The sequence below is a fragment of the Corvus brachyrhynchos genome, unplaced genomic scaffold (genome assembly GCF_000691975.1).
Source record: "Corvus brachyrhynchos isolate BGI_N302 unplaced genomic scaffold, ASM69197v1 scaffold70, whole genome shotgun sequence".
Lineage (NCBI taxonomy): Eukaryota > Metazoa > Chordata > Aves > Passeriformes > Corvidae > Corvus > Corvus brachyrhynchos.
The window spans coordinates 416,156-437,158 of NW_008236217.1; the positions used below are offsets into that span (position 1 = coordinate 416,156).

General features: G+C 38.1%; 1 protein-coding gene across 9 annotated transcripts in view; it reads right to left on the reverse strand.

The window, feature by feature from the left end:
* ACTN2 (actinin alpha 2) overlaps positions 1 to 21,003 on the reverse strand; it is a 68,891-nt gene that overhangs the window by 30,419 nt on the left and 17,469 nt on the right. For 6 of the 9 annotated variants that reach the window (XM_017745147.1, XM_017745107.1, XM_008643268.2 and 3 more), the window contains exons 2-7: positions 15,062 to 15,176; positions 13,683 to 13,802; positions 7,762 to 7,848; positions 6,549 to 6,636; positions 4,429 to 4,507; positions 1,498 to 1,579 (exon numbers count right to left, since the gene is read on the reverse strand). In XM_017745147.1, the coding sequence (XP_017600636.1) occupies positions 1,498 to 1,579; positions 4,429 to 4,507; positions 6,549 to 6,636; positions 7,762 to 7,848; positions 13,683 to 13,802; positions 15,062 to 15,176 (571 nt within the window). Of the gene's footprint in view, positions 1 to 1,497; positions 1,580 to 2,708; positions 2,788 to 4,428; positions 4,508 to 6,548; positions 6,637 to 7,761; positions 7,849 to 13,682; positions 13,803 to 15,061; positions 15,177 to 21,003 lie in introns of all 9 variants that reach the window. The other 3 variants (XM_017745121.1, XM_017745144.1, XM_008643272.2) reach the window with 1 other exon arrangement.

Below are 21,003 nucleotides of genomic sequence, written 5' to 3' on the forward strand. Positions count from 1 at the left end.
GCAGAAAAGAGTGAAAATATAAAGTGGGTGCAATCAAGGTATGCATCCATGGGTAAAAATGGACCTTTTCAATACTTAGCAGAGAAAGACAGAAAAAGGTGTTTTTACAGCAGTTGTGGCTGAGTAATGAATGACTATAGTGCAAGCTGCAAGGATTCCTGTCAATGTAGGGAATGAGAAGATACTAACTTGAAAAGACCCAGGAACGAGGGGACAATTTCTAACGTTAACAGTGAGATTTCTAGGTTCAGGACCAATATATTTACTGATTTTGCATCTACTTTATGTAGCTGTGAACGAAGCTTTGCAAAGTTTCCATGGAGAGCACAATGGAAGTAAAGAAAGTAAAAAGTGACCATGAACACTTAGAAGGTATTAGAAGAAATATAATTTCATTATCTCCTCCCCTGCCAAGAGGAGAATAGTAAGATAAGGAATAGAATGTGCAGAAAATCTGGCAAGGAAAATAAAAGGTTTCTTACACTGAGGATGAAGAGAAGAGAAAAAAAAATGTAGAAAGCAGAATGATAGTAAAAGCTGCTCAATGGCAAGGAGACAGCACTTCTCTGTTTATTCCTTGCACAGTATTTCAGAGCAAAGTAATTAAGTGGTGCTTGAAAGGGGAATTGCAGTTCAAAAGATGAAAACAATTAGTTTTAAAGCATGAAAGTGAAACTACTCTTCAATGAAGAGGTTACAACCTGGATTTTCCAAATTATCCTGTCTAACTTTCCGAATGAAGGCTTCAAGAGCAGCAGGTGTAGTCAGTTTGAGCGCTCTGGATAATTCTCATGTTATCACTGCTCTACTGACAAGCCACCAGAGCTGAGTCTCCATTCTTGGAGAAGAATACTTTAAACTGATGTAGGAAAATTCCAATAGTTTTGGTAGCATTTTTTGCCCAGAGTACAAAAATTTGGTTATCTTGAAGAAGTTCAGGAAACGCTCAAGACAACTTGAGACACAAAAATTATTTGTTGAAAGTATCACTACAAAGAGTTTAGAACTAAAATAAACAAAAAAAAAATGCTTCCCTCAACCAAGCTCTCTTTCAGAGGAGGCATGTGTTAGTATATTTTGAAAGTTTTGTACTTCTGTTTCTATTTTTGACCCCTCACTTAAACATTTAAAAAACTGAATATGCTTTAAGCTGCTAACAGTTATATTTCCCATATTAAATTTTACTTATTAAAGGCAAGGACTAACTTCCAATTCTTCATTTTACCTCAATTAACACAGTGGGGCCATGTGCTGAGGTTAAGGTCCAAAGTACTATAATAAAGGCAAACATTAACGAACAATAAATAATGAAGCAAAAAGCAAGTGAAAATATCCAATGCATGGGGAAAAGAATGAAAATATTTTTTGAAAATGAAGCAGGTTGCTACATTATGATTTGTATGGAAGGAATACTGAAAATCTTCTAGGAAAAAAAAAAGAAATTTTACTGTGTCCTGCTTATGACCAACACAAACTTCAATAAGGTGTAACTCTCACCTTCAGCATCCAGCATCTTTGGGATATCCAAATGCTTTTCAGCAATTTCCATGGCAAGGTTGATGTTCCCTATGGGGTCATCCTGCATTAAAGAAAAAGAATATCATGAGTCAAAGATAGAAGTTTTTCCTTGAAGCAAGACTAGAGGAGGTACACTAAAATTTAGCTTCTGTTTTTCCAGACTGTAAACTGGAGTCATAACTATTGTTCTTCAAAAAACAGAGTCTAGGTAGATTAACTTTTGGTCCATCTGCTGCTATGTTTTCAAAAGAAAACCTTAATAAGCTATTATCTACCACTAGAACTCTGCTGGAAATACATTCTGGAGGTGAACACAAATAACATATGCAGTGTACGCTCAATTCTGAGCTAACTCTGAATGAAGTACAGCAGCAATATAGACACTAAATGCCACTGGACCAGCAGGCTAAACAAGACTGCTTGTTTTATGCCCACTACACAGTATGTCACAGGGATATGACTTCTCCTGAGTTCCCTTCTGGTTAGGTGCATGCATGAGAAGAAGTAAGCACAGACAGAATTGTTCTCCAGAGGGAGCAAAGCTTGCCAGGTTGGGCTTGGAAATAAAAGTCCGTAATGCCTCTATAAGCTGAATTTTAGGGTTACAGAAATTCAAGCACTTCCTCTGGTTTTGAGATTTTGGTTTTTGAAGGAAAGAGAAAGGAAGCAGTGAGAACAGTTCAGACAGAGAGCACACATTTTGTGTCTTACATTACAGGCAGCTGTTTCTGACAATGAAAGAGTGCGTCAGATTAGGGCTGCCATTAAGGCAGCCTTCCCATATCAGCTTGGAGGGAAACCATGCTATGTGAAATGGCAGTTCATGCCATTAATGCTGTTATTATTTTGACATAGTCACAAACTGCTAACTGGTCATAGCCACTCTGAACAATGCCCATGTCTATAGAGAGAGACTGGGAAAATAAGATGCAGAAAAGCAAAGTAAAAAAGACAGTAAATCTAACTGAGACCTATTGACTAGGTTAAAGCACTTTGCTTATGAATGAGTGATGAGCACCTCCTATTTGTGTGCTTGCTACTAAGTGCAGGAGTAAATAGTGCTCCACTGGTAAAGGATTGCTTTAAAATCATAGCAGCCTCTGAATAATTGGAGATTTCCATCACCCATCCTTTTAAACAAAACTACAAGCCACAGTAACTAAAAATATCTGCTACAGCTAAAGAAATACCTCATCTAACTTGGCATAGTCAAGGAGATCAGGCCTGTGTCTATGGATAAGGGCATTGAAAGCAAGGCCATCTTTCCAGCTACAAGTTCACACAAAACACATTAGTGAGAAAAGGAAAGGACAGCATGCAGGAGATAAGAAACAAGACACCAAGACAGCTGTTAATGTAACCAAAATGAAGAGTCAATCAAACACAGCCAGAAAAGCAAGATCTATTTTAGGATTTTTTTTCTGCATGTGCTTTACGTGCAACAGCTCAGCCTCAGTTTGAAACCTGACCTGTTGTTATTTTGGAAACCTCTAAGAGGGAAATAGTAACATTGAAGAGACCTGCTTATGTTCTGTTCCCTTTTCTCAGCACTCATCTATGGGATGGTTATACTGTGATGTTCTTTAGTACCACGTACCACTATTCAAAGCACAAATTCAATCAAACTCACTTCTGTTCCCGCCATGCATAATAAGCACATGTGCACAGAGACAGGTAGCTTAGTCATTCCATTACTCTGTTTATCTGTAGGAAAGGTTGTATATAGAATTGAAGAACAAGCTCGTATTGATGGCTAATATTTTGCCCATTGGTTCAGATCTGAAGTTTTCTTAACAGCTGCCTAAATTAAAATCTTACATGTTCAATACCAAGTTCACTTAATTTTCATCACTGCACACTTCAGGGACCCTGGCATAAATTGAACATATATATAAAATGCAGACTAAGTTTTAAAATAGTTTCAGTTCATTCATTTATCTTTTCCTTCACCAAGGACTTTCTAATAACAGTTGATTCCACTAGTAAACTAATTTGCAATGAAAGGGCATGGAATGGAAAAATACAGTTGATGTTTTACCAGTCTCTCTCATCAGTGCAAAGTTGCACACAACAGATGAAAACTATGATTAAGATTTCTGTTGCACTGGTGTTTACATGAGATCTCAAGAAGCATTCATTCCAAAGAGGAGAAAACAGCATGTGTGTATTGAGACCTAACGTGAAACAACAACATTCTACTTCTTTCTAGATTTTTTTTCTTCAGTAACGATACCAAGAAATTCTGACATTACTGCTCATTCCTCATTCCTCCCTCTCAAACCAAAGTATCATTTAGAAAACATGCATTTTGCCATAAGTAGCACATGGTAATAAAATAGTTTTGTAATCCCCATGAGGTACTACCTAAGGAAGTTAGATTATCGGTTTTGTTTCCACTTGTCTGAAGTATAGATAGAACTATAATCTGAGAATCACGGAATACTTTATGAATAGGTAAGACTAGTAACTTACTGTGTATTCCTAATTAGCAAGGGTAGTGTTTGTTCTAAGGAATTTTAGGATTAATTGTCATGTCATTGTTTACTGGTCTGCAATCTGCAGTCATTTACACCAGATAAAAACAGGATGGACATTACCATCAGCAGAAAATGGCTAATTCCAATGTATTTAACATCCATATTGGGCAGTGTAAAGACTTCATCAACCGCCAGCATCTGAGGACTAGATTATTTGCAATTAAATGCTCAAGTCATTAATGGGAAGGAGAGGACACAGGACAGTCAGAAGGTCCTCTCCCTCGTGTCATTGAGATTTTCTTGGGAAGGACTTTAGAAAGTCAGTCAGAATTAGTATGCACTCCTCAGCCTGTCTTTTAGAAAACATGCTAAGCAAACCAGAAGCCAGCCAAATCACTGCAGGACAGCATGCTGTACCACCCAGACTGATGACCTTATTTAGCTTGGAGTAGTCAATAAGATCAGGTCGGTGTCTGTGGATAAGTGCACATAATCCAAGGCCATCTTTCCAGCTTTACAACAAAAAAATAAAATGGAAAAAAATTAGTTAACAAAGTCATGGCATTTTACAGTTTGATCCTTGCTCAAGGCTTAAAATAAAGCAGGAATTCTGTCAAATGCTGACATTTAGGTCCTGTCAATGCTCTCTGAGCTGTTGTTACTCTAGTCCTTTAACTATAGTACATATCTTACTCTACAGTCCATACACAATTAAGGACTCCATATACTTTCTAGGAAATGTACACTTCGTGCAACAGTCCCTGATTTCAACTGCTTAATTCATGCAGTGTTCTAGGACAGCTCAAGTACACATTCATCCATGAAAGTGCATCATCTCCCATTACACTCACAGCGTATTTCAAAAAATCAAAGGAGAGCAAACCTGCAATTACTTGAATTTGATGAAGCAATTGGCTTTTCCTCTGTTATTTCTGAGAATTTTACTGGCACAACCATGTGCTTAGAGAAGTAAGAAATCATAAATCAGCTCAGTTTATTTAAAACACTTCACATATATGACAGCTTTGATCTGAGCTCTTACTCTTCATCCTGACTTCAGTCCTCCTACCTTTTGTGGCCAGAACAGGAAATGAATGGAGCTACAAATAACATATTTTTGGAAAGATTATGAGAGGTTCCTTTCAGCCAGAAGCAGTTATTCTGAAAGATACTATATGTAAACCCTTTAAGCAATCACAGGGACTGAGGGTTTGAGGTCTTGTCCTGGGTAGTAATTGTGTGACCCTAACATGTTAAGACTGTCAAAATCCCTACTACTGAGATGTCTGGGTAGGTCCTTCAAATAACAGAACCATCTCCAAAAAAATGTAACACAACCAAGCGGAATATACCTACACTGCATAATATAAAATCATCTAGAATGTAAAACCGAATCAAACTGAGCACCAAACAAACAATTTATTTTTTTCCCAAAAGGTGTAAACTGAAATGATCTGGACAGCCCCCAGCAAAGTAGTACTATAAGAGCCAATCCACCCAAACATAAATCAAGGTACTTCCATTCAAGATGTTTTCCCCATATCATGTATCAGACCAGTATATGTACATATATACACTAAGATTCTGACACTGTAACTTACAGTATACCATTGATCCATATAAAGTTCTACTAAATATACCTTTGCATATTCTAGGAAAGTAACACCAAATTTCAGATCTCTGAAAGACAATACAGAAGACTATAAATCAAACAAATTTTTCTTATCTTGGAAGGCATAAATGACCTGTATCTTCTCTGTCACTAAATGTGCTTTAGGTGCTACCTTAAGAATTAATTCAAAACACTAATATAGAGCTCTTGTTTTAAATACTAGAAGGGTCTCAGGGAAGGGAAGACCACATGGTTAAACAGTGCAAATGGCAAATCATGTAGTTTAATGAGGTAGGCCAGTGGCACAGCTTCAGGAACTAGCCCAGTGAAAGCCCCAAACCAGGCAGTCTGTATATGGCTTGGAATTCCCATTCTAGCTCTTAATGAAAACACAGAAACACAAGGCTGGAGCTTCACTAAATTTTCCAACTTAGGTTATGATCCTGATTCTGTAAACAAATGTGTTTACAGTGCTGCTGTTGTGTATGTACTAAGTGCATTTTATGCTCCTTATAGTAATGTACATTGCAAAATAATAAAGACTGATTCATCATAATGAGATATTCACACGCTCAACACACTGGTCTTTTTGCCAGAAGAGTTTCTCTGTGGCTGTCATTTGAAAGCAGTTGTCTGCCACTATGCTGCAGTACTCGGGAATTCCCATATAATACAAAGGACCTCTAAAAATGTAATCTGGTCATTCCATATATAGCAGGATCTTTTTCTTTTAAATAGTAACTCTGGAAGTCATAGCAAATAATGCTGAAGGCCAACCAAAATAATACTCTGAAGACAGAGCAGGAGAATTTGAAAAAAAAAAAAGTCTAGTTAACAGTGAAGGGTAAAATTCTGTCAAATGTATACCTACACAACTGTGGGAAAAATTTGGCATAATATTTTTGAGAGTGCTTCTACCTCTTGAAATAATGGAAGTTTACCTAAGATGGAAGTTCTGAATGTTTACATTTCTGTAAGGAGCAGTTTTCCTTTGACACCACAGCAGCAGCCCTTCTTTGGCAGAGGTCTCTGTAAAAGACACAAGGGAGTAAAAAATAGTAAAAATTCAAAAAGTGCTCAAGTAATTAATTTCTTGTCATTTTAAATGTGGTTGGCCACCTGAAACTGAATGGTATAAACCAAGTAATTAATTTCTTGTCATTTTAAATGTGGTTGGCCACCTGGAACTGAATGGTATAAACCAACATTTAATCCTAAAAGATGGTCATATAAATGGACTACTGGGACTTTATTAAAATACAGAGGTCAGTTAAGATTTGAGTCTCAGCCTGCACAGAAGTTCTGGGATGTTAGAAGTTGAAGGAGTTATATTGGTTGGACAGCAGACTGTATATTGGAGAAAAATACCCAATAAAAATATAATACAAGTAGACATAGAAGATTGTGTTGGTGCCTACATGAAATATGCTTGTAGTCTCAGTTCATTTGCTTATGGGGAAGTTTAAGTGACCAAAAAATACCTTTATTGTCTAAACCCTATGGGCATCTGACTGCATAAGTAAAGGTCAGAAATTATTAAATAAACCATTAGGTCCACATTTAATATCCCACAAATTATGTGGGCAGGACAACATGCAGAGCTTGAAATGATTCTACTTTTGTTGAAAATTGAGATTAGTTTCTAGAATTCGAGAATTTCAAAGTCTGGACTTGATTTAAAAAATATTGTAACAACAAGCTTTTTGGAGGCAGTTACCAAGGGGAAGTTAAGAAAAAAATTCTGAAACAGTGAGGGGAAAAAGTGATAGATAGAAAGAACTGGGATATAATCAGATAATATTTATTTGCAAAGAACATGACAAATGGACAGGACTACAAACATGTTGGAAATAGGACCAAACACAAAGGGTACAGCTCAGAAGCTCAGAAATATAGTCATGTTTCTGTCTCTGTAGCTGAGAGACATGACCAGAACTTCTACACTTAGAAAGCTGGCTCAAGGTCTCTGTCAAGATAAGGAGAGTAAATAATTTTCCCTCCAGAAATTCATTTTGTCACCAGGTGGAGAACTTACAGTATCATTTGCTGTGAAAAAAATTATTTTTAAAACACTCCTCTCACTTGTACACGATTCATATAAAACTGTCTTTAAAGAAATTTCTTAGTTATTTAACATAATTGTATTACTCTTACCTTCCACTGAAATGTCCTGAATAGCAAAACGAAGGATGATAGTCCAGATCATACCCAGCGTCATTTTCACATTGCCGTCCACGATTTCTAAGGTGAAAAATAGATGTAGTAGTAGTATTTAAAAGGTTTTTTCAATTTCATCTCATTTTTATCATGTATTTCTATAAATAATACAATGTAACTAGTAAATTAATTATACTTCTACTATAATTCTTTATTCACACAGAGTTCACCTGGGTTCATTTTTCAACAAACTCATGCTTGTGCTACTCTGTCAGAAGGACTGAAAGTTACTGAGGTTAAGGTCACTTCAGTCCTTCCATGCTAAAAGGCTTCTCTCCAAGTAGTTGTAACAGTTTCAAATCTTTACCTTTCAGGATGATGTTTTAGAGAGAGCAGGAAGGGTAATATTGAAAGTTTGAACAGTATCAATATTAACAGTTTTCAAACACAGAACTAAAAAACATACGGTCTTAACCCAACTTTTAAGAAACTACAGGACATTGACAGCTCAGTTTTTTAATAAAATGGTACTCAGAATTTCCTCTACACTATTTAGATATGTTTCAGAATTTACCTATAGTGCCAGCATAGACAAGTCATGAAGAACAGCTCAGGAGACACAGCACCTCCTGACACTGAGCTACGCAGCTTCCTGCCAAGCTGTTCAGAGCCACGGCCACGAGGTTGTAATGCCTCACAGCTCTGAAGCATGCACACATTTGTGTATCTTTAATATAAATGGGGTTTTTTTACCTCTGGGGTTTCAATTTGTTCCAAGACTGCTTGAGACTACCTGTAACATAGTGAACATGGGAATCCCTGCCACAAGCCGGGTCAGAATCCACTGCTCCCACATTGTAATTAAGTGATACCACTTAAATTTCTCAACACCAAAAAATATACAGCCAGATCACTTAAATGCGGTGGTAATGTTAAATCATTCTGAAAAGTAAGTGAAGAGGCTCAGAAAAACATACTGAGACTATAAGGAGGGTACAGCATTGGGAAGGGAGGAGATGGGACAGTCAGAGATGGGAACTACAGACTGACTTTCCAGTCACCTCACACCAGAAGAGCAGTGGAGCAGGGAAGGCACCAGCTGCTCCCCTACTTAAAAGTCACCTCCAGCCTTTCTCAAAAAGTGGAGCAGCTGTGTCTGCCTGGGGGCCCACTGGTGTTCTGGGCAAACAGCAGGAAGAACTTGCAGCAGGAGGAATTTCCTCAATTTAACATCAAATGCCAACAGAAGTGCCAGCAGAAAATACAGTCACTCTGCTACTTAAAATTGCCTGAATCCAGGGGCAACTTTCACAGAACAAAGCAGCTGCTGTCTCTGAGACTTGAGACACATGTTAAATTGCAGTAGGACATGACACAAGCTGTCATTTGAACCTATGGAATTAACAAATGTGATAGGAAATATGTAACCCATCACGATCCTATACTTATTTTGTTAGTGTGATAATTCAAGTTTATATATATGGCTAATTTTCCACTTTCCCCTTTGGATCCTGCACTAATTTTCCAGATTTCTTACACCACTCTTCCTACCTTCCATGCATCCTACATTATTGGCCCTGAAAGACCTCAAATCTCAAAACGAAACCCTTACAGACAAAAAAAGACCAAATGGAAATGAGAGCATGTAGTTTTTCTCTTTCTTCCCTCCTCCTGGGTCAAGAACTTCACTATTTTGATCAGACGTCTGATATGTATATACAGTAAAGACAAATTTCTTCAAACATAAAATAAATGTATTTAAATACTCAGGAGGTATTCCTGATTGCCAAGCAATCAATTCATAGATTTGCATAATCACTACATCGTTGTTTTGATTTACATATCCATATGTACACACATACAGAATGAAAGAGCAAGAGAGGGAAATTTCTGTGTTGTGCCTCAGGAGGATTTTCAAGTGATTTGCCAGCTTTGGTTTCTCATTATCTACTGCTAGCATAAAACAACAACAACAAAAAAGACTCCTATAAAGGACAAGGAAGAAAAACAAAGTTGCTAAAATATTGAAAAGTATCAGTGACAAAAAGGTATTGATTCATTCCTATAATTTTCCTCTACAGGTCAATAGAAGACTTCATTAATTTTTTCACACTGCCTGTTTGCTCTGGCAGGAATATAGCTCCTACCCCTCACATACACAAAGCTACAGCTTTCTGGGGATGAGGGCAGAAAAGGAGAGAAGAGAAAATGAAGGGGAAACAATAAAAACTGTCTAGGGAAAAAGTTAAGCAAAGCAAGTCCTCAAAGGTTTTAGTCCCATTTTTTAAATTCTGCTTTGGTTTTTTTTTTTTTTTTTTTTAAATTCTAACCTTCTTGTAGCAGATTCACAGATCATTTGGTCTTTAACATTTTCCCCACTTCCCAGAAAAGCAATACAGAAGTGTTTCCAATTAACAGGATACTTGTCCTTTGTGGTTCTCGATATCTAGTTGATTTCATTCAAGATGCAAGTACCTTGCAAATGGAGTTACTGCACTTTTTTAAAACTTAAGGGAAAATGTCTAAGTCCTGGACTGTGAATGGCTCATAAGGACTACTTTCACGGTTTTTTTCTTTTAGCTTCTTGACTCTCTAGTCTCATTTCATGACCAGTGGAGAGATTCTTCAACAAGACAGATCAGAGTAGGTAAATTTGTCTCCTGCTCAGCATCACAATTAAAAGTGATCAGCTCTCTCCACTCCACAGACAGCCCAGAGAAGTCAGGCTCAGAACAATAATGATGACTTTAAAGAATATCCCTGGACCCTTAAAAATACTAATTTTATTTTTGTACTGATGTCCCACAGGAATCACCATTTTGAGCCCCCATTTTAAATGTCAGTTGTTCCCCTTGGGCCTACGTGCTGTTCACCATTCAGTATGTCAGATAATGGAACATGATCCTCTGCAGATTTAGATACAAAACTTATATGCTTTGGAAATTAAAAAGTATTCTAAGCATCCATGTAACTCAGAGAATGCCCAAACAGATGGGTGCAGGCAAGCCCACGTGCCCCATGCTCACACACAGGGGCAGAGTTAAGGGGCTGTGGGCTTTGATAACAAAACAAACTTAAGGAGACTGTGCTCTGCCTCCTTGCTGGCATTCACTCCAACCTACTATAATGACTGCCCAGTCAACAACACTGAAAAATGCAACAAAAGAAAACAAAAGTGGAGCGCGTTTTAAAAAGAGATCAGATTGCTGATCCAGTCTCCAGCAGAGCTACAGCAACAGTTGTCAGCCCCAGTGAGAGGGCAGGGCTGTGAAGTGTGGGAGCAAGAATGCAGTTCCAGGGGGCATGGAGACTCTGTAAACACACACTGGTGCCAGAGGTCCCACACTGTGAAACCATACCCAGTCAGATGCGATACTGCACTGCTGCATCAGCACCACCCTGTGCCTTAGATAACAAATTTAGAAGAGGGGATGCAGTAAACTTAACAGGGCACTAAGCACATCTGTGCCAGAGCTGGCTTTGTGCTCAGCCTGTTTAGAGTGGGAGGGGAAGGCACATGAATCTATCTGCTCCTGCCCACATGGATGTAATCTAATGTGGGCATCAGGCCATACTCAACATAGTGTAATGGCTTACAATGACAGGTTCCTCTCTGCACCTAAGCTATGACAGGAGCTGTGAATTTTTCTCCCATGCTTCCATCCAAGAATTTAATTTTTTTTAAATGATAATTAATTCATTTTTGCTTTTAATACATCAGTTTTACAGATTGAGAATTCCAGAAACAGGGAATAATAGCTAAAACTATCACCTTCATCTCTTGGCTTACTAGGTATGGCCTGCTGCTACATGCAAGAATAAATACTGGATGCATGGACAGTCAACTTGCAGCAAGTGTCTGAAAAGATGGAAGATATTACTGCCCTTTTTTCGTGACACCTTCCCAAAGGGAATTATCACTGAGCACCTAAATCACAGAGCATCTGAACCCATGCCAGCTGCTGCCACGGGGAACAGCAGGGTTAGTTTAAATGTTTTCAATTAATCAGGCTATCCCAGATGCTTTGCCTTCAGGTGCTACAGAAAGTGCTCGAGTGGTGTTCCCTAGCCTGAGTGCGCTGCCAGCAGTGACCAGCAATAAATGGGGTAAAATAAGGGAGGTGGGGGTGAGAGGGCTGGCTTGCTCCTTTCAGGAGCAGATATGAGCTGATGTATCTTGGTTTAAATACTCCAGCCTTGTGCAAACTGGGATCAGAGAGAATGACCACTCTGTCCCTCAAGATACTCCTTTTGCTACACTCTGTTTTTGGTTAGGAAGCCTCAGAATCTCCTGCACAACACGTCAGGAACTACCTTTCATGCACTCCATGCTTTGTAATTTCTTCAGCATTTCTTCACCAACAGGCATCTGTATTCTTAATTTTCATTCCCACATATAAGTTGTCTCTTCAGTACCCTCTGCTGTCCATTCAATGCCATGTCACTCTCAGAAGAACCTTAACTGCAGAGGTTTAAGGTAGCAGAATATTTTTCCATCGCACTTCATTTAATTGAGCAAAGGGCCCAGGTGCCCCAGCAGCCTGCACAACTGATGGAGGGAGCCAGGCACCTCTGAAATGCAGTAGAGCTCGTACGAAATCTGAAGTGCCTGTGGGAATCACCCATTTCTCCCCACTGACGATATATTCCCCAAAAAAGTCTCTGTTATGTGCCTAAAGACACATAACATGCTATGTATTTGGACTCAGGTGATCCACCCAATTCAGTCTCAAATAAATAAAGAGTGAGTTCAAACAAACGCTTTGCCCATGGAGCACATGTCTTGGGAATTTTGAGTTCTAGATCTAGAAACTGAACACATTTGGTGAACAATATTTGAGGAGCCAAGTGGACTAGGCCAAACCATAGTAAAACCAAATCTCCATTATCTCCACAGAATCTCCTGTTCCATCCACAATTACAGTAAGCTCCCTGGGATCAAGGCTTGGAAGCCAGAATAAGGATACATATAAGCCTGTAGAAATCTGGAAACAGGAAGAAGAGGATCATAAATCGATCTAAAAAGGCCTAAAAATGGCAGTGGAATGTAGGAGTGCTTATCATCATCATAGTAAGGTTACAGCCAAAATTTTGCTCTAAGGACACGTTAGAGTGGGGGAAAAGAAGCACATCATTGAGGCTATGGAATCAAAAATAGTTGGATATCATGCTAGCCACATCATTGTTGGTATGATAATGGCTATGCAAACCATTATGCAAATATCTTTAAGGAGCAACAAGTTCTAAACATACCTTTGTCATTTTTAAACAATTAATTGAATCTCCTAGGGAGGCATAGGTTCACTTGCAGTGAGACCCTGCCTTCTTTAGCTCAGCTTACATCTATCAGAATGTAGCTAGACAACCACATGTTTGTACTTAGCTACTCTCCCCAGCTACCACAGTTTCTTTTGATCACTCCCTTAAATCTACATCTGAATTTTAGAAACGCAGCTGCAGAAAATCTCATAATAAAATAGGAATAGGTTCCAGCCATTCCATAGTGATGTCAGCCTTTGTCTTGTCTGAATAATATCTCCTAAAGATGCCAGACTGTATGAAGCACACCTTAGAATCCAGCTCGGTTTCTAAAGGAGCTCCTCATTTTTAATATTGTGTAGGAAAAACACAATGTTCTGTAAGAAAAAAAATCATTATCTGAACACCCACTGAAACAGGCAATTCAATTTAACCTTGGAGATAGACTAAGCTTAGTGCTTATTTATACCCCTATCCTTCTCCAGGTGTCCAGAAATTTCCACCTCTTGTCCTTTCACAGATACAGTCCAGCAATCAACATTAAGGGATTTTTGAGGCACCCATAAGGAGAGAACAATGCAAATAACGTGGCCAAGGGTCTCCATCAGACTGCTCTGTAATGTGACCTCAGTAAAGGGGACTGAAGCTCTGTCACATACCTTCTGCGCCAATTGACACAAGTTTCACTCCTTTGCTGGCGATATAATCCAGAGCTTTGTTGACATTAGCAATCTTATGGAAGCGCATCTTCCCTCTGTCTGGTTTTGGTAGCCTTTCCCCTGCAGAAGAACAAATTTAATGTGTTTATTGTTACATACACCTTGCTACAGACATACAAGTGATTAGAAATCAAGAGTGGATGTGGCCTAATGCTACCTAAATGTTAGCAATTATTTTAATTGGTATTTTTCTGAAAGAATGCCAAAGGGGTCTGAACAAAATCCTGTAAAGAAAATTCAAATGTTGAAGCATCTGACTTTGATCTTTCTGATATAGAAGTAAAACCAGAGTAACATTTTTGTTTGTCCTAAACATCTGGAAGATATGTGTACTTCCTGCTACTCCACTTGTGGTTCATTGCTACTGTCTGTTACAATAGCTGAATATTAAGAAGGCAGAATGTTCTCAGAGCTCATCATCCTTATCTGCCCGACTGTAAAGAGAGGCTGGATTCTATCCAGCTGATCAGCCACAGTATCCTTGTACACCTGACCAAGAAGAATGGCTTTTAACAGCCTCATCAGCACACCAGAGCAGCTCATTTCAGAGCATGGGGCTGATGTGTTTGAACAAACTTATCTTTTCAAATGATCACAAAGAACAGTCTTTTCTACAAAGATTCTCCATTTCATGAGGAATGATCATTTGAAGAATTTCTTACCACACTGAAATCTCCAGCAAAAATCTAAACTGTCTTGTATGTTTGTAGGAATGGCTTGAGCTATTCCCTTCCCATTAAGGGGCATTCTGATCTTACCTCGAGACTGCCCTCTGAATAATGCATAACAAAAGTGACACAGTGAGTTTACAACAGTTAGGAAAAGAAGTTTTTGGATGTTCCACTCTTTTGAAAAATGAGACCTTTTATTTGTGACTAAATATTGATGTAGGTTCACTTTAGGCACTCACTTTTGAAAGTGTTGGTCCATCCAATAAGGTCATTAAAAGCAAAGCAAAACATTTATGCTAAAAGCAGAACAAAATGAATTTGTAACCTAAGTGTAAAGATGTTTTAATTGTTAGGGGCTAAGACAAGGTCCTTGATGTTTTTTGGTTTACCCAACAACACTGTGATGTCAATGATGCCCTGATACACTGTGATATCCTGGAACACAAGCACAAACCAGAAAATTTTGGAGACAAGGAAAAAGCAGAGCTTCTTTTCCCCTCCTTTTTGCTTTACAGTGTGTTTCATCTCTCAGTTTTCAGTCTACTTTGAATTTGTGTTCACTGTTTTGAATCATTAACAATTTTTTTTCCTTTAAGAATGTTTCAGTTACTGTGCTGTAAATACCTAGAAAATTTTATTTTAGCTAACCTGAGATAACTTCCAAGAGGAGCATCAGTTTGAGGCCATTTCTGAAGTCCTCCTCGATGTTCTCAATCTGTGTGCCTGCTTTCCTGAGGTGGGAATTGCACCAGGCTGTAAACGTCTGTAATAGCATTTAAAAAAAGAAATTATCAACAACATCAAGGGCGTTTTCCAAACAACTGCTCAGCCATCTGAGTAAACACTGCATCTGAGATTTGGATGTCCAGCTCCCATTTATTCTATACATGTTGACAAGTACAAAATTCTTATCCCAGATGCTCATGAAGATGAAAAGAATTTCTTGAAGTGAAGCAATTTTGTGCTAGATTCTGCTTGCAAATGCATCTCCAGACAAGAATTCTACACATAAAGGCAAAACTTGGACACAAATGCATATCCTTAGGTTTGCGGGGAAAAAATTATCACAAAAGCAACCATGAATATTTTCCTGTCCATAGAGAATAACCAAGTCTGCTTTTACTTGCAGAGGTGAAAAGCAGAACTAATTCCATTGCAGAGGTCATATACATGTTACCTTCCGTATGAATGAAGTCAAAACATGGGCTACTATAAAACATAGCAGTTAAATTGGTCTGGTTTTAAATATTCATTACTTCCCTCAGCCTTCTGACAAATTGTCCTTGCTTTTCAGCATCTGTTAAGATATATAAAGCAAGATTGTATTTACTAGGTATTTTAGCAGGTGTTTAGTTATAAAAAAAAACCATTGTTACTGAACAAAGTAAGTTAGACTTCAGCTACTTGAAATTGTCAGATATTTGGAATTCTCCTTCTTTTACTAGATCAAATTTCCAAATTTCCAAATTAAAAACATTTAATTCAAATAGTTTAAAAAAAACAATATATCCCATTTGTAAATAAGAAATTCCCTTTGGCCTTCTTTCTTCTTGCCTGTTTCTTTAGACTATTTCATTTCTGATCTCTCAGAAACAGAATAATGAAGGCCAGTAGATTAAGACAAAAATCTTCCCTGGAACTGAATTCTGTAAATTCTAGACAGATTTGATACCTTAAGAAAACATGGACTGAATTTTCCCAAATGGTCTAATCTTCAAAAAGCAACTTTTTGTTAAAGAATAACATTTTGACTACTGTTTAGTTTGACTCAGTTTATGTCAAGAATTGATGGGCACCTTACTGGGCTCTTTTCTCAGTGCTCCTACACTGACAAGGAGCAGCTTCCTAAATTTTAGTTTTATCATCTTCTCCTATGGAATTGAAAGGAAGCAAGAAGTGCTATGGATATGGCAGACCTGTGCAGTGAAATCCCTGATTCGAGGCAGCCAGAAAAAGGAGCAGAGAGAAGAAAATACTGGAAGTGTTTCCAGGCAGGAGTCCTGCTGACCTGCAGAGGATGAATTGCAGGTAGAGACCTAACTTCTGTGTGCAGATGGGGATATGCTGAAGCATATCTGCAAATGCATCTATTTTAGATGTATTTGAGGGATCTTAGCTTGAAAAGCAGTCATTCAGGAAGGTAAAATGTTTCTCCTTTTAAGGTAACTAGCTTTTCTGAGTTCATGAAACCAGACCATGCCTATCCTCACAGCACAGACTCTAGGCACCTCCACCCTCAGGGCATGACATGATGGAGTGTTAGGATGGCATTTGGTTTGGATCACCATAAGGTTAGGATCTAGTTTATAAGAATAATTTGTCTGCCTCAAGCAGTGTCTTGTTCTGGTAGTATGTATCTAAAAAGGCTTAGCACCACATTAAGTCATTTGCAAACACTAAAAATTATTACAAGCATCTTGGAAGGAATAATACTATGCCAAAACAGGAAAAAAAGCTGAAAGCACTCAAGGGTAAATGCACAAGAACCTTGGATGGCAATTTGGCAATAAATATTAGAAATCTGAACCTGTAAATAAATGAGCCTTTCATTAATTAAGCTTAAGTGATGGACATGTGCTTATTTGCAGATGCTATTGCAGTTTATAGAACTGTTCCAAGCACACCATACTAAACTCAGAGATGAAGTTGGAAAAAAACCTCAGCCATTTCCATCTCTTCTTTTAAATAGTTATGGTAAATGGTCACCTTGTACCACTCAAGTAAATGAGTTTTCTCATTTTTCATTTAATTAAGTTTTCACCAGTTGAGAAGTCTTAAAATACAAATCTGATGCCTACTGTGAAGAAGGCTACTCCTCAGTTTCTTAAGAAGTTTTCTTAAGAAGAAATGGATCCTGGCACTTCTTAGCTCATATAAAAATATATATATATATATCTATATATATAAATTAACTTACTTGTTGCTGCACTTACAGACACAAAACGTAAGTTTTATCCAAAGATCACAAAGTTGTCAAATAATTTAAATAGTTTCTCTTGAAAATTTATGTTTTTATGGCACTGAATTTGCTTGAGACATTCAAGCAAATGGTTTCCTCATCTCATTCATTTTGCAGACACTAAGCAGCCAATGTCCCTGTGATATATACAAGGAAAAGATGCTGCTACTGCTGAGTCAAGCTGCTTTCAATATATAGTTTGATGACAGACAGTGTTTTTATTATCTGCTTTTTTGTATTTGTAGGTTATTTAAGATTCTTTCCAGTTGTATGACATTTGTAGCATTCTGAAGGATAAACTTGGACTACCACAGGGGCCTCCATTCATGAAATAACAAGTTCTGCTGAAGCACTCTAATGTGATTGGAGACTTTATTTAGATTATCTGTACCTAGATAGTTTCGATTATCCTCTATATCTAGAATAACAGAGTTACATCTTTTATTTAAACTCCAGTTGCTCAGAGTTTTCTGTTTTATCAGTGCCCCAGGCCATGCCATGGTGCTATCTGTCCCCTTCCGACAGCCTCATGCAAATGCCACTGCAGTACTTTGCAGCATGCAGCCCCATAGCCTGGTGCCTTCCAAACTAGCTTCCTTTTCCTAGGACTAAACACGGTTATACAAATGATACTTGGGGAAGTGTTAGCTATGTTTCAGTGATGCAATTCATTAGTGACTGCACGAAGGCTACTGCACAACTTAACTTGCAAATTTTAAGTTTCCTCAATCCACATTTAATTTAGCCCTCATCCCTCTACTCTTATTGTGATACCACTTGTTCTCGCTGCTTTGGCTTTAACTAACAATTCTATTCATAGTTATTGAGAAACAATTCAAAGCATGTTCAAGTCCTGGAGATCAAGATACAGCCAGCATATAGCACCCTGGAAATTTGTAATCCATTGGGATTTAAAAGCTATTAAATGACTTAGACAAAGCAAATTCCTTTTTCTGCTGAGCTGTACAGAACATTTCAGAGTATCAGATTGCCCAGAGAAACAAGGCAGGACTGAAGGCATCAAGCTGAATACTAGGAAGGATACAAAAAAGTGTCTACAAAGCTAGACATTTCTTTTTAGAATTTATTTACCCTAAGTAACTCTACAAATTGAAAAGATAAATAAATAAAAATTCCTCCTTTCCAAGTTTGTTATTACAAAATAAAGTTTGCTAACATGCTTAGATGAGAGACCCCAGAAGAGGGGATGCAGGGCAGGAAGTCAAAGAATTTGCAGTGCCACAGGTGAATGTTCTCTTAATGCACCATTAATTGTCTATTGCTGTCACAGGTCTATTTTGGAAACACTAACTCCAGGAAAGAGAATGCAGTTTATGTGCTATGCCCACTTAGCCTCCTTGTGAAGACTGCCAAAAGCATCTTCTCCATAATTCCCAGATCTGTGATGGCAAAGTGTATATCTATGGGGAAAAAAATTCTTACCTGATAATTTACTCAGGCCACTTAATTTTACAAGCCTCTGACAAGTAGAATTGCAACCAAGGGGCAGAAAAAGGAGATACCCCTAATTAATTATCAATCAACTGCAGAAAATTCCAAAAAAAGAATAGGGTATGCCCACTTTGTACAAATATTTTTGACACAGGCACAATGAAGGACATGCTTTGTGGGAAAAATGGTGTCTTTGAGATCTGAGTTGTCCTACACTTCCAAGAAAGCCCACATGTCCTTTTTATGTGAGTGTAATGATAACTTACTTTTGATAGTGGTTCAAAGCCAGAAAACAAGATGCTATGATTACAAGTTTCACATGTGCATGTGATAATATGGATAAAGACAATTGAGGAAGTACCAGTCACCACAGTCTTGAATACTGGTGAGTTAAGGCAACTTGTTCCACCTCCAGAAAATGCAAAGTAAATTTCTAGTTTGGCACTGACAGTGAGTCCATAATGAACATCACTAAAGCAGTAGCATAACTTTTGCAGGGTGCAAAAGGGGATACACTCCACAAGTTCAGAAGGATTTATTTGCTTACACTCAGTATTGAAATTGAGAAGTGGATCCAGCCTAATGAAGCACTGGGGACCTGTATCCTATTTCGTACACATATCTCATATCAAGGTTAACTCTGCCTTTCACTCCCTCCAACTCAAATCAATTTCTGTCTGCTATAGTATCTCTATAGTATCTATAAGTGTTCAAAACTAATATTTATGTCAAAAGCCATGTCTGCTTGTCTGTGCCCCTAACAGTAGCCCAAGAAAGGCTACTTGCTCACAGGAGTAATTTGGTTTTACTTGAATTGGAAATTTAATCCATTCTGTGCCTGCTAAGGAAAACAGAAGCACAACTTGTTTTTCATGGACCTTAAATTCTAATAACTAGAGCAGGAGAACACACCTGACTAAAATTAGCTTCAAATACACACATTCAACACATTTGTTTACATACATATGTATTATCCTGAATTATTTCAGTCTGATAGAGTTGTTTCTTGGAACTGCTTTACAGCCCTTCTTCTAAAGGGCTTTTCCTCTCTGTGTTAGCTGAGGGTCTTCATTACTTCTAGGCTAAATGGGATGCAGTGATTCACTCTGTAATTATACAGAACATTACTGGGCTCTGAGTGCATGACAAGGGTGTTACAGAAGGAGCTCTGCCAGAACATTCCCAGTAGGCCAGACTGAGGTTTCCCCTTGAAGAATTTCCCATCTGACTGTTATCCATGTTTTAAAATATAAGTTGTGAACCTGCAACATGATCTCCTAGCTCCTGTGTCCACAGTGTGTTCTGATGGCTGTGGAATCAGGGGTTTTCTCTGGGCTTAGGATGCAGTCTGTGTTGGCCCTCGTTCTTTTAACTGTTTATTCTGTTCCCAAAAGAAGAGGCTGGAAGGTGAAACACAGCAGAAAATTGCATAGCATTTTTAAACCAGCTTGATATAAACCGATGACTACACATGGTATCTTTCAGCTGTTCCTAGAGCATCTAGAACAGCTATACTTGTATACATGCAGGAATATATTTTTATTAATTGAAAATAAATAAAATATTACATTTTAGTTGTTGGCTTGAATTATTATTAACTGTTTCCTTGCTCTTCTTTTCCCTTGCAGTGGAAACCTATATGCATTGGCACAAGTTAGTAAAATAACTAGAATAACTACAACAGGAGAGGTGCTTCACCAGTACAACTGGATCACACCAGAACACCAGGAAGCAAAGTGGGATTTTAACACCAAATGTGCCAGAGCATAGCAACAACTCAAGTGAAGCAGAGGGAAAGACAGTAAATGATGACATGAAGGTTAAGGTAGCGGAAAGGTTTAGCATATTCTAAAAGGTTATTAAAAGGAAACCCTCAAATCACAAGCACTATGTCAAAGCCAGATTCCTGGGAACAACAGAAAGGATAAGCACAGAACCATCTCACAATGGAAGTGAGTAGAAGCTCCATCACAAGAACCCCAAATCCAAAACTGGGGAAAGCCCTTCCTGCTCCAGCACATTTGTCTATATATCTTAACAGATGGTGTCAGAGATTATATACTGGCATATTCTGCACTGTCAGCAGATCTGCTCTACTAACTGAGGGAACTTCCTCCCATCCCTTAGTTTTATCACTCACAGGAGAAGACACCAAAGGGATGCATTCATCACACAGGAC